Source organism: Leopardus geoffroyi, chromosome B4 (genome assembly GCF_018350155.1).
Source record: "Leopardus geoffroyi isolate Oge1 chromosome B4, O.geoffroyi_Oge1_pat1.0, whole genome shotgun sequence".
Classification (NCBI taxonomy): Eukaryota; Metazoa; Chordata; class Mammalia; order Carnivora; family Felidae; genus Leopardus; species Leopardus geoffroyi.
Window position 1 is genome coordinate 96,826,881 of NC_059341.1, and position 14,253 is coordinate 96,841,133.

At 35.1% G+C, this 14,253-nt stretch overlaps 1 protein-coding gene across 1 annotated transcript in view; it reads left to right on the forward strand.

Annotated features, from left to right (window-relative positions):
- RAB21 (RAB21, member RAS oncogene family) overlaps positions 1 to 11,636 on the forward strand; it is a 45,879-nt gene extending 34,243 nt beyond the window's left edge. The window contains exon 7 of the mRNA XM_045467123.1: positions 5,217 to 11,636. Coding sequence (XP_045323079.1) covers positions 5,217 to 5,359 — 143 coding nt within the window. The 3' untranslated portion in view covers positions 5,360 to 11,636. The remainder of the gene's footprint in view (positions 1 to 5,216) is intronic.
- The last annotated feature ends 2,617 nt before the right edge of the window (positions 11,637 to 14,253 follow it).

The following is a 14,253-nucleotide window of genomic DNA, read 5'->3' on the forward strand; positions in this document are numbered from 1 at the left end:
ATCTCTGTCTCTGTTTCTCTCTCTCTCTCAAAAATAAACATTAAAAAAATGATAAAATGCATAGGAATGAATTTCATGAAAACGAGGTGAAAGACTTATATGTTGAAAACTATAAAACATTAAAGAAAGAAATTGAAGACAAATAAATGGAAAGATATTCCATGCTCATAGGCTAGAAGAATTAATATTATTAAATGCCATACTAGTCAAAGCAGATTCAATGCAGTCCTTATCAAAATTACAATGGTGGGGGGCGTCTGGGTGGCGCAGTCGGTTAAGCGTCCGACTTCAGCCAGGTCACGATCTCACGGTCCGGGAGTTCGAGCCCCGCATCAGGCTCTGGGCTGATGGCTCAGAGCCTGGAGCCTGTTTCCGATTCTGTGTCTCCCTCTCTCTCTGCCCCTACCCCATTCATGCTCTGTCTCTCTCTGTCCCAAAAATAAATAAACATTGAAAAAAAATAAATAAATAAAAAAATAAAAAAATTACAATGGTGGGGCACCTAGATAGTTCAGTCAACTTCAGCTCAGGTCATGATCTCCCAGCTTGTGAGTTTAAGCCCTGCATTAGGCTCTCTGCTGTCAGCACAGAGCCCACTTCAGATCCTCTGTCCCCTTCTCTCTCTGCCCCTCCCCCCACTTGCACCCTTTCAAAAATAAATAAACATTTAAAAAAAATTACAATGGCATTTTTCGTAGAAGGAGAATACCCAACCCTAAAATTTGTATAGAACCATAAAGGATCCTGAATAGCCAAAGAAATCTTGAGGTGAGGAACAAAGCTAGATGATCACACTCCCTGATTTTCAACTATATTACAGAGCTATAGTAAAACAGTGACATAAAAACACACACAGATCAATGGGACATAATGCAGAGCCCAGAAATAAACTCATTCATATATGGTCAATTAGCTTACGACAAAGGAGCCAAGAATATATAGCTAGGAAAGGACTGTCTCTTCAATAAATGGTGTTGGGGAAATTGGACAGCCCCATACAAATGAATGAACCTGGACCACTATTCTACACCATAGACAAAAATTAATTTAAATGAATTGAAGAGTTAAGCCTAAGACCTGAAACTCCTAGGAGAAAACATAGGCAGTAAGCTCCTTGACATAGGTCTTAGCAATGATTTTTTTAATCTGACAGCAAGAGCAAATGCAGCAAGAGCAAAAAGAGACATTAGACTACATCAAACTAAAAGGCTTCTGTCCAGCAAAGAAAACCATCAGCAAAATAAAAAGGCAACCTACCAAATGGGAGCAAGTGTTTGCAAATCATGTCTCATAAGGGGCTAATGTCCAAAGTATGTAAAGAACTCCTGCAACTCAATAGATTAAAAAGAAAACCTTACAGACAATCCAATTAAAAAATTGGTCAAAGATCTGAATAAACATTTTTCCAAAGAAGACACAGAGTTGGCCAATAGGTACATGAAGAGATGTTCTGTATCGTTAATTATCAGGGAAATACAAACCAAAACTTAATCATGAGATGAAGTATGAGATACTTCATACCTATTAGAATGGCTAGAAACAAGTGTTAGCGAGGATGTGAAGAAAAGAGAACGCTTGTGCACTATTGGTGGAATGTAAATATGTCCAGCCACTAGGGAAAACAGTATGGATTTCTTAAAAAAATTACAAATAGAACTATGACATGATTCAGCAGTTCTACTCCTGGATAGTAAGTGAAAGAAAACAGAAACATTAACATGGGAAGATAAACCTTATTCGTTGCAGCATTATTTACAATAGCCAAGATATGGAAACAACTTAAGTTTCCATCAGTGGGTGAATGGATAAAGAAAACGTGCTGTATATATAGAGAGAGTGGAATGTTATTTAGCCATAAAAAAGAATGAACATCTTGTCATTTGTGACAACATGGATAGACCTTGAGGGCATTATCCTAGTGAAATAAGTCAGAGAAAGATAAATAACATGATCTCTCCTGTATGTAGAATCTAAAAGTAAATAATAAAATCAATCTCATAGATACAGAAAACAGAGAGGCAGGGGTTTGCGGGGCAGGGGGGAGAAATGGGTGAAGTGTTTTGTTTGTTTTTAGTTTAAGTAAATTGAATTATTCTTTATTTTTAAAATTATAAAAATTTTAAGTTATGATTATAGTTATTGTGATTCTGCTTTTTTAAAAAGTTCTTTTTATTTATTTTATTTATTTTTTAAAGAATATTAACTTAAAAAATTTTTTTTAATGTTTATTTATTTTTGAGAGAGGCAGAGACAGAATGCCAGTGGGTAAGGGCAGAGAGAGAGGGAGACACAGAATCCGAAGCAGGCTTCAGGCTCTGAGCTGTCAGAACAGAGCCCGACGCGGGGCTCGAACTCACGAGCTGTGAGGTCATGACCTGAGCTGAAGTCGGACACTCAACCGACTGAGCCACCCAGGCACCCCTAAAAAAGTTCTTTTTAAAAAAGAGTTCTTATTTTTTAGAGATCTTATTAAAATAATTTATAAATAAAATTATGTGTCTAGAATTTGATTCAAGATAGTGGTAGGGGGCCACCTGGGTGGCTCAGTCAGTTAAGCATTCGATTTTGGCTCAGGTCATGGTCTTAACTGCTGTAAATTCAAGCCCTGCGTCGGGCTCTGTGCTGACAAGCTCAGAGCCTGGAGCCTGCTTCGGATTCTGGGTCTCCCTCTCTCTGGCCCTCCCCAGCTCGTGCTCTGTCTCATTCTGTCTCTCAAAAAAAAAAAAAATGTTAAAAAAAAAAAAAAGATAGTGTTAGGGATGCTTGCTGAATATAGATGAAATTGTATGATGGACATAAGGATTTTCATTATGCTGTTTTTTCTGTTTTTCTGTTCGAAGTTTTTCAGATTAAAAAGTTTTTTAAAAGAGAGAAGGGAAAATGTTTATCACCAATAGAGTGTATACCATAGTTAGGAAAACGCTAGTCTGTGGAATGTTGGATTGAAATGATTTTGTCAAATTATATTCCTTAATTTATGGACCACACACTCTTGAGAATTTGATGAAACTATGGTTTTTGTCTCTAGAAAAATGGACCTAAACACAAACTTTGGAGTAAATTTCAGTTTTACAAAAAACTGAAGGTCATTCATAATTCTTGTAGAGCTTTAATTCTCTAATGAGGTCTCCTGACCAACAGCATCAGTATCCCTTGAGATTTTTTAGAAATGAAGATTCTTCTGCCCTACTAAACCAACTGACTCAAAATCTCTGGAGGTGGTACCTAAAATCTATGTTTTAACAATTTTTCCATATGATTGTGATGCACACTGAAATTTGAGAATTTATTTGTATTCTTGCTGCTTGTGTATACATATCAATCGCTTGGGGATCTTGTTAAAATACATATTTGATAGAGTCGGTTTGGTGTGGGCCTGAGCTTTTCATTTGTAACAGGCACCCGTGTGGCAATGATGCTGGTCCTCAGACCATACTGTGAGTACCACGGTTCTAGCTCTATAGCTTAGAAGTGTTATAAATCTCATATATCTTCCTAGAAAAAAATTTGAGTATTTCTAATATGCTTGTTTAAAAACTATTAAACATACAGAAATACTCATATATTTTACACATTTTTGTAAAACAAAAAATAGAGATTTTGAAAGGTTGAAGAAAAATAAGTAGAAGTTAGAATTTGTAATGTTTTCTAATTTCATCTCATTGGATTTTCCTGTACAACTAAATTTGGAAACCATTGTTCTAAGGACTCCCTCTTTTCTTTCTTCGTTTTTCCTGCTACATATTTTGTGAATATTTACTTCTAATCTGTGCCTTATATTTTCATTTTTTAACTGTGTCTTCAGAGCAGAAGTTCTAAATTTTAATAAGGTCTTATTTGTCATTTTTTCTTTATGATTTGTGGTTTTTGTGTCTTATATGAGGAATCTTTGCCCAAATCACAATCACAAAGATTTTTTTCCTACAGAGATTTCCTCCTATGTTTTTTTTCTAGATATTTCTGGATAACTGTGCACACCTTATGTTTTACATCTAGGTTCATAATTCATTTTTTAATTTTTGAATATGGTCAGAGGTATAGATAGATCAAGGTTTATTTTTTATATGTAAATGTTCAGTTCTAATACTGTTTCTTGAAAAGATTATTCTTTCTTCATTGAATAATCTTGGCACGTACATCAAAAATCAAGTGACCAGGGGCACCTGGGTGGCTCAGTCAGTTAGGTTTCTGACTTTGGCTCAGATCATGATCTCATGGTTCATGACTTTGAGCCTCACTCACATCAGGCTCTGTGCTGACAGCTCAGAGCCTGGAGCCTGCTTTGGATTCTGTGTCTGCCTCTCTTTCTGCCCCACCACCCCTCTTGTGCTCTGTCTCTCTCGGTCTCTCAAAAATGAATAAATGTTAAAAAAAAAATTTTTTTTACTAAAAAAAAAAAAAAAAAAATCAAGTGAGTATGTATGTGGGGGTCTATTTCCAGACTCTGCTCCATGATCTTTAGAGCTCTCCTTTCACCAATATCTCACTCTCCATTGGGGTAACTATGTGCTATATCTTTAAGTTAGATAGTATGAGTCTTCCAGCTCTGTTCTTCCTCCCTCATCTTAAACTCTTTCATTCTTTCAAATATTATTTGCATAAAGGTATTACATTATTTGTTGACGAGTAAATCTTGTTCCCTAAATATCAGTTGTACTTAGAATAATATGAACTATTTTTTTTAATTAATTTTTTCTTTTAGTTTTTTTTTTTTTTCTTTGAGATAGAGAGGGTGTGATGAGGGAGGGGCAGAGAGAGAGGGAGAGAGAGAGAATCCCAAGCAGGCTCTGCATTGTCAGCACAGAGCCCGATGCGGGGCTCAAACTCATGAACCATGAGATCATGACCTGAGCTGAAGCAGGTGCTAAACTGATTGAGTCACCCAGGCACCCCAGAATAATACAAACTTTGACATATCGCCAAGTATATTAGAAAATCTTGAGGGTATTACTTGTATACAGACATTTGTTCAAAGTAAAAACCTTTTTCTCTCTCTTGATGTCACTGTGGCCATTATGCAACTGGACAAATGCAGTTGCTATTAAGTTTTTTAAACTTGCAGGAAAAGCTATTCAGTGAGCTGACAAAATGTTCATTATATTTAGTTTTCCTGTTGGTTGGAAGTCAGAAATGGCTATTGTGGTGGCATACTGAAATTATAGAAAGAGAAAATTCATAGATTGTGGTCTTAAATTTCTGTTTTCTCCTTCTCTTAGGGATGATAGAAACAGCACAAGTGGATGAGAGAGCAAAAGGCAATGGCTCCAGTCAACCAGGAGCCACAAGGCGGGGTGTACAGATTATCGATGATGAACCTCAAGCCCAGAGTGGTGGCGGAGGGTGCTGTTCTTCTGGATAACTGATCACACTTAAGAGATTAAACAAACAAACTGTGGATCATTGCCCTCAACATGAAGACTGCCATATTCCAAGTCACATTATTTTACCAATGGAATTATAGAATTAACAGTATTTTAAATTACGTTTATAACACTGCAGAGACCTTAAGTCCTAAACTTAGTGGAGTTTGTGACCAGAGAATTGGCATTTTTCTACAAATGTTAACAAAGCAATTACCAATGGCCTTTTTACATATTTTTTTCTTTAATAAGGAATAATATGCATGTAGAAAAGACCTACTTAAAGGCTTCATTTATATTCTTTTAAATCAAATCTTTATTTAATAACTTATATATGTTGTTGGAATGGTATACATTTTTGCAGCCCTTTGTATTTTGTGGTAGTTTGAATTGTATCACTTCTAAACAGCAAACTGTTTTTGTTTTCTTTTTTTTTTTTTTTTTTTTTTTTAAATTAGCAGATACCTGAAGTACTATTTTTGCAGGGTTTGCACAGGCCCCTTAACTGTCTACTACTTTGATATAATCTATATACAACCTGTATGCTGAGCTGGTAAAATACATTGTAAAATTACATATTAAATATTTTATCTGCTTTTACAAGCGCAAGGTGCAAAACTACATACAGTAGTCTCATTGATGACTGTAAAGTGAATTAACATTTGGTGATAATGCCTAAGCTTTTTGACTCTGACATAAAGATCATAGCTCCCCTTCACTTTTGTCTTAACTTGAAAGTGGCGTGTTTCAATTTTCACATATACTTTACTTGAATTATTGCTGTTGTCATATTTTTGCCTCTGTAAGTCTTTCTGATGATTGAACAACAGCATTTGCCTTTTGGTTTGTTGGGGTTTGGGGGGGCTTTTTTGTTTGTTTTTATTTTTGTTTGGGGGGGATTTTTTTGGATAAAAGAGATGAATTCTGCTGATTTTGTTTTAGAGTGGTTACCTTAGAAGTATTTGAGTGGAGCATGCTGAATTTCACTTCTGCAATGGCTTTAGTTTTCTCTTAGGCTTTATATGAGATGGGTTCACTGGTGTCAGAAGAGAGGAAGAGGTACCAGACAGTTGCCACTCACCAAGACTCATTCATACAGCATGTTAATGGGTAGTTCATGCTCCTGGGGCAGCACTTTTAAATCCTTTGTGAGCAAATTGTATTTGTTCATTGCTTGCCAGAGATGAACACAGAAAAGTTTGTTCCATTTTATAAGAGCTGTCCTGAGTTTCTGTGAAGGGAAACATTTCATGTAATGCGGTTATAGCAAACACTGGAAAGATTTATTATAAAATTATATTCTTGTATACTTTGTAAATTAGTCTCATTAGGTTTTTTTTTTTTTTTCCTAAGCGTAGGACTGAACTTAAATTTGTTAATTTTAATAGAATCAGACAGTGCTCACAGAAGGATCACAAATTGTGGAAATTAACATACATTGTTCTTGTTCTAATATATATATTTTTCCATTTCTGTCATGCTTGGAAAACTAGTAAATGTTATGTCTAAGATAAAATGGAATGGTTCCTGGATTTACTTCTTACAAGAAGCAGTAGTATGCAATAAAGTCGTTGGCATGAGCAATTAAGAGGATGTAAAGAGGTTATAGTTACTAAAGAAGTACTACCATATTTTTAAGTTAAGAGCTTAAGGTTTCCCAAATGGGTTTAAAGTTGAATGGATTGACACCTTTATGCTATGCTGTTAAAATTTTAACTTAGTATTAAGGGTTCTGTGAGCCCTCACTTTACCTTCTTTAGTTCCTCTCCTTCCCAAACTCAACACACTGTTCTCTCTGTTGTGTGTGTTTGGGGAGGTTGGTATGGGAAGAGTCAGAGAGATAAGCTAACATTTGTTTTATTTTGTTTTGTTTTGTTGATTGTATAGTCTCTCAGTTTCCTATGAAGTTTGTGTTTATGCAGGGCATCATGGGAGACCAGAGGAATCATGAGTATAAATACAGGAAAAATTGTTTTTGCTCTTCTGGTTCTTCACAGGTAGTAAAGAAAGCCTTGCCATTTCTACTATCATACGTGCAGATGGGAAAGAAGCTCTTGTTCAGAGTGAACTGTTTTTTAAACTAATAAGAGATGAAATTGAGCTTGATTTCAAAAAGTAAAATCATAAAGCCTGATAATTGAAGAGTTGTACTCTCAATTTTTGACCCTATGTTAATGATATTAAGTCCAGATAAGAACCTCTGCTCCAAAGTTGCCAGATAATTATTGATGGGGTACAACCACTCTCCATATATTTTTTTCTTTACTCTCCCTTAGTTTCTGTCTATCATTCTTAACCTCAAGCATTTCATTCTGCTTTTCACCTTGTAATTTAAGCTAATTCAATAGCAACAATAAATAATAGGGAATACCTGTCCTTGCTCTAAAGTCTGAGGGTTCTCTAGGTAGGATGAAGGAGGAATGAAAGAGGACCAGCCAATTGCAGTATGTGCATAAAGGAGAGACAAAGAGATGAGAAACTAAGGCTGAGGAAATTTCTCTGATACTTTCTTCACTTCTTTAACATATCTTTTGTGTTCCTGTCCTTATGAATTGTACTATTAGGAAGAAGACATGAGTTGTTGTATTGTATATTAAAAGTAGTAGGTAGGTAAAACCAATATATTTTTCAGCTAGTAAGTGTATACATTTAGTATATATAATTAAAAATTGGTATAAGATAGTCATTAAAAATACCTGAATATTATGTTAAAAGTATACAATCGTTTCTGTCATGATGATGAGTATTCTGCATCTCGTTTTGCTTTGTGATTATAGAGGAAGATCATTGTTTTTAAAAATGTATATTGCAACAATTTGGGGGTAAACAGCAATCTCAAAAAAAAAGCATCATGTGATTGTATGAAATATGAGTGTTTGAATTTGTTTTGTTCTGGGGAAATCACCTGAAAACACCCTAAAGCTATGGCTGTTATAGCTAAATTGAAGTCCTTTTTTTTTTGTTTGTTTTTAATATTAGCTATATGTTATTAATGATTACATTTTATTTGGCATTAGAGTAAGAAAGAAGAATGATATAGGTTTTCAGCAAGAAAAGATAAAATTTGGGATATATGACAGGAGGTTAGTGAGGAGTAGACTAGAAGTCAGGTAGATATGAAACTCTACAACCTGACATTTTTATAATTGTTTTGAAATACATTATCATTTCTAAATAAGGCAAGTTATGCATTGTACCAAATATTTAGAACATACACAAAATGAATTGGCATACTATGTAATAGGATTTGCAATTTTCTGTATTGTAAATGCTACCAGGAATCTAGATCATTGATGTTATCTCCAAATAATAGAATTTACCCTTATAATTACCACTTATATTCTCTCCAGAAGTGAGATGTTGATCTGTACCTTTAACTTTTGAAATTCATCTTTTGACCTCCGTTTGCCATATAATTTTCTTTATAGATGCAGTCTGGCAAAGAGGGAATACATATTTTGTGGCTAGTAAAGCTGTTGAGATCTTCTAGAAAAGGGTGTAGATCGTTGCAACCAGCAGGAGCCTTACAATAATGTCTAAAGTACAGGGACTAAGTAGATCTTTATTCTTTTCTAAATTTCAAAATGTATTACCTAGGTTTTAATAACTAAAAGCTGGGATTCATTGAATATATACATTCACTTGATTTTGTAATAGGCGTTGATTCTAGTATTTTGCTGTTCTATAATTTTCAGTCAACAAAAACAATAATGTATTTGGACCAAAATTCATCTTACATATATGTCTGGCTTCGATGTCTTTTCCCTTTTCAAAGAAAACAAAACAATCAGAATTCTGAGCAAATTTTCCTAAATGCAAGTACTATAATATTAATCATATGTAATGAAAAAATGTAAAAATATTGTTTTAAGAGTTTCCACTTTCAAGCAACAATGCTTCTCTTCTAAACAAATACCACTTTAATTTGATAGACTTTTAGCACTGCGTATGCTCTCTGAGAAGCTGCGTATCTCTTCTGAGAAGCTGAGCGTGCTTTTAAATATTAGCCTTTCTACCACAAATTTTCAGTAGATACATTAACATGGCAAGTTGATGTTACATGGCACACCCAGTAAGAATCTTATTCTTTAAGCATCTTGTCCTCTTCAGAGGCCTGCACGTATTTCTAAGTGCTTTACATTAAAGCCAAAAGATGAACCTGTCTATCTTTATTCCCAGTGTATCAGTTCTCACCTTGATTTTGATACTTCCAGACAACTGTATCATCTCTTCATTATCAAATACTCAAGAAAAAGCTAATATGACTTCCTTAAGTTCGAGCTTGTGTAGAGCAATGAGAGAAAGGTGAGGGACAGCAGAGATAAAGTACAGTAATGTTGAAATACAGACAACAGTGGTATTTGCTAAACTGTATCGGTGGTAGCAAGCTCTTTTAAGGAAACCATCACATGTAGTACTTCCTAGAAATGTAAAAGCTCATTTTTTTTTTAATTATCTGAGAATATATTCTAGGAAAAAAAGAATAAATATTGTGAAAGTACCCCTCAGGCACCCTCTCCCAAATGGAAAACATTGCTTTGTAGTATATACTCTCTTCAATTACCTTTTTGCTGTGCATTTATATACATATATATTTACCTATAGAAATACATAGTTTTGTGGGTTCTAAATTTTTATATAAATTCTGTCTTACTACGCATATGTTTTGCAACTTGCTTTTTTCTCTCACCAACATGTTTAGAAACTGTTATGTCAGTATATGCATACTTTCATTTTATTTTCTGTCACATCTCTTTGGGATGTTTGCCTTTCAGGATAACTTCTGACTTTCCATGAAACCTTCCCAAAAGGAATCTTGTCACTTAGGTAGATTTCACTAGACTCCTAGAATGTAGATGCAAGCCAGCGCTTAGACAGAATCAGGGTCTTCCTTAAGCATGTGAATTTGGGATATTAGAAAGGCATTTGCTGGGGCACGTGGATGGCTCCGTCGATTAAGTGTCTGACTTTGGCGCAGGTCATGATCTTCACAGTTTGTGGATTTGAGCCCCGTGTCGAACTCTGTGCTGACAGCTCAGAGTCTGGAGCCTGCTTCGGATTCTGTCTCTCTCTCTCTGCCCCTCCCCAACTCATGCTCTGTCTCTGTGTCTCTTAAAAATAAATGAACAGTCGGGGGGAAAAAAGGCATCTACTTATAATTCATTTGAAGTACATTACTTTTGGCCTACTGTTGACAATATATACAATTCAAAAATTTAGCAGTCTTTATTCAGAATAGGTTTTTATTTGAGGGAGGGAACGAAAAAGAGGGAAGGTATAGCCGACAGGGAAAGAGTACAGAGCAAGATAAAACAAGTCTCTACACAACTTGGAATAGTTACATAACAAGACTTCATGGCACCAAAAATTAAAACTTATGTTTGGTCTGTCTTTAATGAAAACAAGAACAGTGCATTTTCAGATTTCCCTTCCCCCAACATTCCCCCATTCCCCATCCCCATTCCTTTTTTTTTTTTTTTTTTAGAGTTTATTTATTTATTTTGTGAGAGAGACTGCGCTGTTAGAGCAGAGCCCAAAGCGGGGCTCCGTCTCACGAATCTTGAGATCATGACCTGAACCAAAATCAAGAGTCAAGAGCTTAACCTACTGAGTCACCGAGGCGCCCCTCCCCATTCCTCTCAAAAGGTAACAATTGTTAACAGTTGGTGTGTGTCTGTATCTCTCATATATGTTTTTATTTATATTTGGCCTTTATGAATTGTCCGTTTTCTGAAATCAACCTCTATATCAAATTCCAACCTCAATCCAACTGACCTATTTACCGAGAACAAACCAGAATCATATTTCTTTAAAGGACGTTAAATCAGTGGCGACAGTTCTTGAACTAGAAGTTAACTAGATTCTTAATATGTTTTATGTTTATCATAAATTAAGCTTGAAGAATAACTAGCATTCTGGGAAAGTCGAGTCACTGGTTTCTATATCTTGTGGAAATAGGGTTGGGAAAGAGGAGTGTGGTAATACCTGTGTAAGTCTGAGCTGGCCTTGTTCTCTTAGCATATTATCTTACTTGAGCATTACAGTTATCCCCCACAATTACTTTCCAGGTATTTCTGTCACTGTTAAGCTCTAGCTTAGCATGTGAGTGCCTTGACACAAAGTTAAGTGTATCGCCCCAGAACAACAAATTTATTCATATTTGACTTATAATGAAAATAATTCAAGGGGGAAATTAAGCAGCAGTTTAAATGATTTTGTTAATTGTTTCTGGATGGTCTTATAAAAAAGAATTAAAACACATTCTGCTCATCATGACTATTCTATCACTTTCACTCATTTATTGAGTACCTGCTCTGTTCCCAGTGCACATACAGCAGAGGAACCAGCATTCCTTTAGAGTTAGAGCTTAGAGATGGGGAAAGATAACTTTGCCTATTGTCTAGGAGGTAAGTAGTTTATCTGTAGATATGAGGTCAGCTGAGCACACGTGTTCACATTCTGGGTTTGATCAGATATGTACATGTCAAACTTTTGGGGTGCGGTAATTAGAATGACAGTAGCTGAAGCAGATAGTGAATTTAAGGTAAATCTGGACAGAATGATTTTGAGTCTTGCAAATAATACATTTTCAAGCCAAATTAAAATAGAATAACTTATTTTCTAGCTTCAAGGGGACAATTAAGTGAGCCTTAAGCCCAAATTGCTTTTCCAAATTTTGTAATAGCAGTGAAGAAACAAATGCTTTTTGCTTATTTAGACAGCTGCTTTTTATTAAAGCTAGGGAAAAAAATGAATTTTAAAAAGCAATTGTATTGTTTTCTTTGCTTTTAACAGATGATATCTTGTCGCCAGATAATAATCCAGGACACATTCCATTCCTAAGTCATAGTAGGCCAATTTGGAGAGTGTATCACAGTATAATTTGTGTCTTTCTTTCTTTCTTTCTTTCTTTCTTTCTTTCTTTCTTTCTTTCTTTCTTTCTTTCTTTCTTTCTTTCTTTCTTTCTTTGTAGGCTCTCTGTGGGGCTTGAATTCATAAACCCAAGATCAAGAGTCACATGCTCCACCAATTGAGCCAGCCGTGAGCCCCTAAGTTGTGTATTCTTTTTTTTTAATGTTTATGTATTTATTTATTTGAGAGTAGGAGAAGGAGCAGAGAGAGAGGGAGAGAAAGAATCTGAAGCAGGCTTCATGCTGTTAGTGCAGAGCCTAATGTGGAGCTCAAACCCACAAACCGTGAGATCATGCCCTGAACCAAAATCAAGAGTCTGACACTCAACAGACTGAGCCACCCAGGCACCCCAGGTTGTGTATTTCTAAATGCACTTTTCAAATGAGGAGTATGGGTCCCTTTTTTCCTATCTGAAATTGAAGACCTAGGCCAGAAAGATAGCTTAACAAATACCTGGATTTTCTGATAATCTTTCCAATGCCTTTTAAGGATATTAAAAGTTAAATTATCGGTTCCCTTCTTGGCTCTTTTTGGGAGAAAATAGAGTGAAATCATCAGTTTTTAAATAACTATTTCATGAGTTCGCAAGAAGTAACATACTCATCTGTATTAATTCATCTGCACTAATTCACAAAAGAATGATTGTAATGATCTAGTGACAATTCTTCAAAATATAAAAGTCCTGTGAAGGAAAAATGACATAGCAAGGACTTGATGATACTTTGAGGACCTTTTACTGTTTCCTGGGTGAAAAATTATTCATCTTGTCTAAAAGCTATACAATATAAGCTCCCCTTCACCCCCACCACCACAACGGAATCCCCTGTTAATATTTTAAAGCCTGAAAATGTTTTAACTGAAGAAGTGGCATGGGTGGTTCCTCCTCTTCAAAGATTTTAAGGCCAATAGTAGTGGCACAGGCCTGGGGAAGAAATACTTGCTTTATCAAGTGGAGCTACTGACGTAGTATCTTTAAGATGCACACATGACTGATTTATCCTTGCTATGTAGGCAACTGGTATAGTTTGGAAATATTCTAACGTAAGATTGTACGTGAAGTAAGAAGACTGATTTTCTTCTATAGTGTATAGAATTCAGTCTTCTGTCATGCATGTAAATATGTTTGGTTTGGATCTATTTGATTTAAGCTCTAATTGCTATTCTCTCCTCCCACCTCACATTTTACCTAAAATATGTAATTTTTAAATGAAATTACACATTGCTTTAGGAAACCTGCTATAGACAATGTATGAATTTCACCAAGAATGTTTAAGCAAATCTGAAACTAAAAATTTTAGGTTTTGCCTGCAATTTCATATGTAAATTCAAGAAAAAAATTGTAGCTAAAAGGCCTACTTTGTTGCAAAATATATATGTGACACTTCAAAGGATTTCAGTTTTGGGTTCATTGAAAAGTAGGACCTGACAAAAGAGGTATGAATAAATAAGCGGATTCAGAATTTAGCAGGCACTCGGTATTTCTGTTTTCCTAACATTTTATGTACAGCATTTTACTGATGCTCAGATAGATATATAAAATGTACTACTATAATTCATGCCTTCAAGGAACTTAAAATCCTAGGGGAGAATTATCTAATAGATGTGAGAGAATTTAGAGACATTAAATATGGAGGAGGTAAAATTAGTATCTGTAGAAGATAGTGCAAAGCTTAAGAATCAACTGAAAGTATCTTAAAACTAACAAAGTCACTGGGTATAAAATTGGTCACAGAAATTAAAAGCTTTCATTTATATAAACAACAGCCAATTATAAGATATAATGGAAGAAAAAGCTCCTTTTAAAGTAAGAACAAAGAAGAAAATCCCTAGTAATAAACAGTATGCAAGACCACAAAAAGAAAGCTATGTTTCTCCTGGAAAGAAAGCACAAAAACATGGGGAGGCATATCATATTCTTGGATAGGAAGACTTACCAACATATACATGCCAGTTCTTTTTAAGTTAATCTGTAATGTAATGC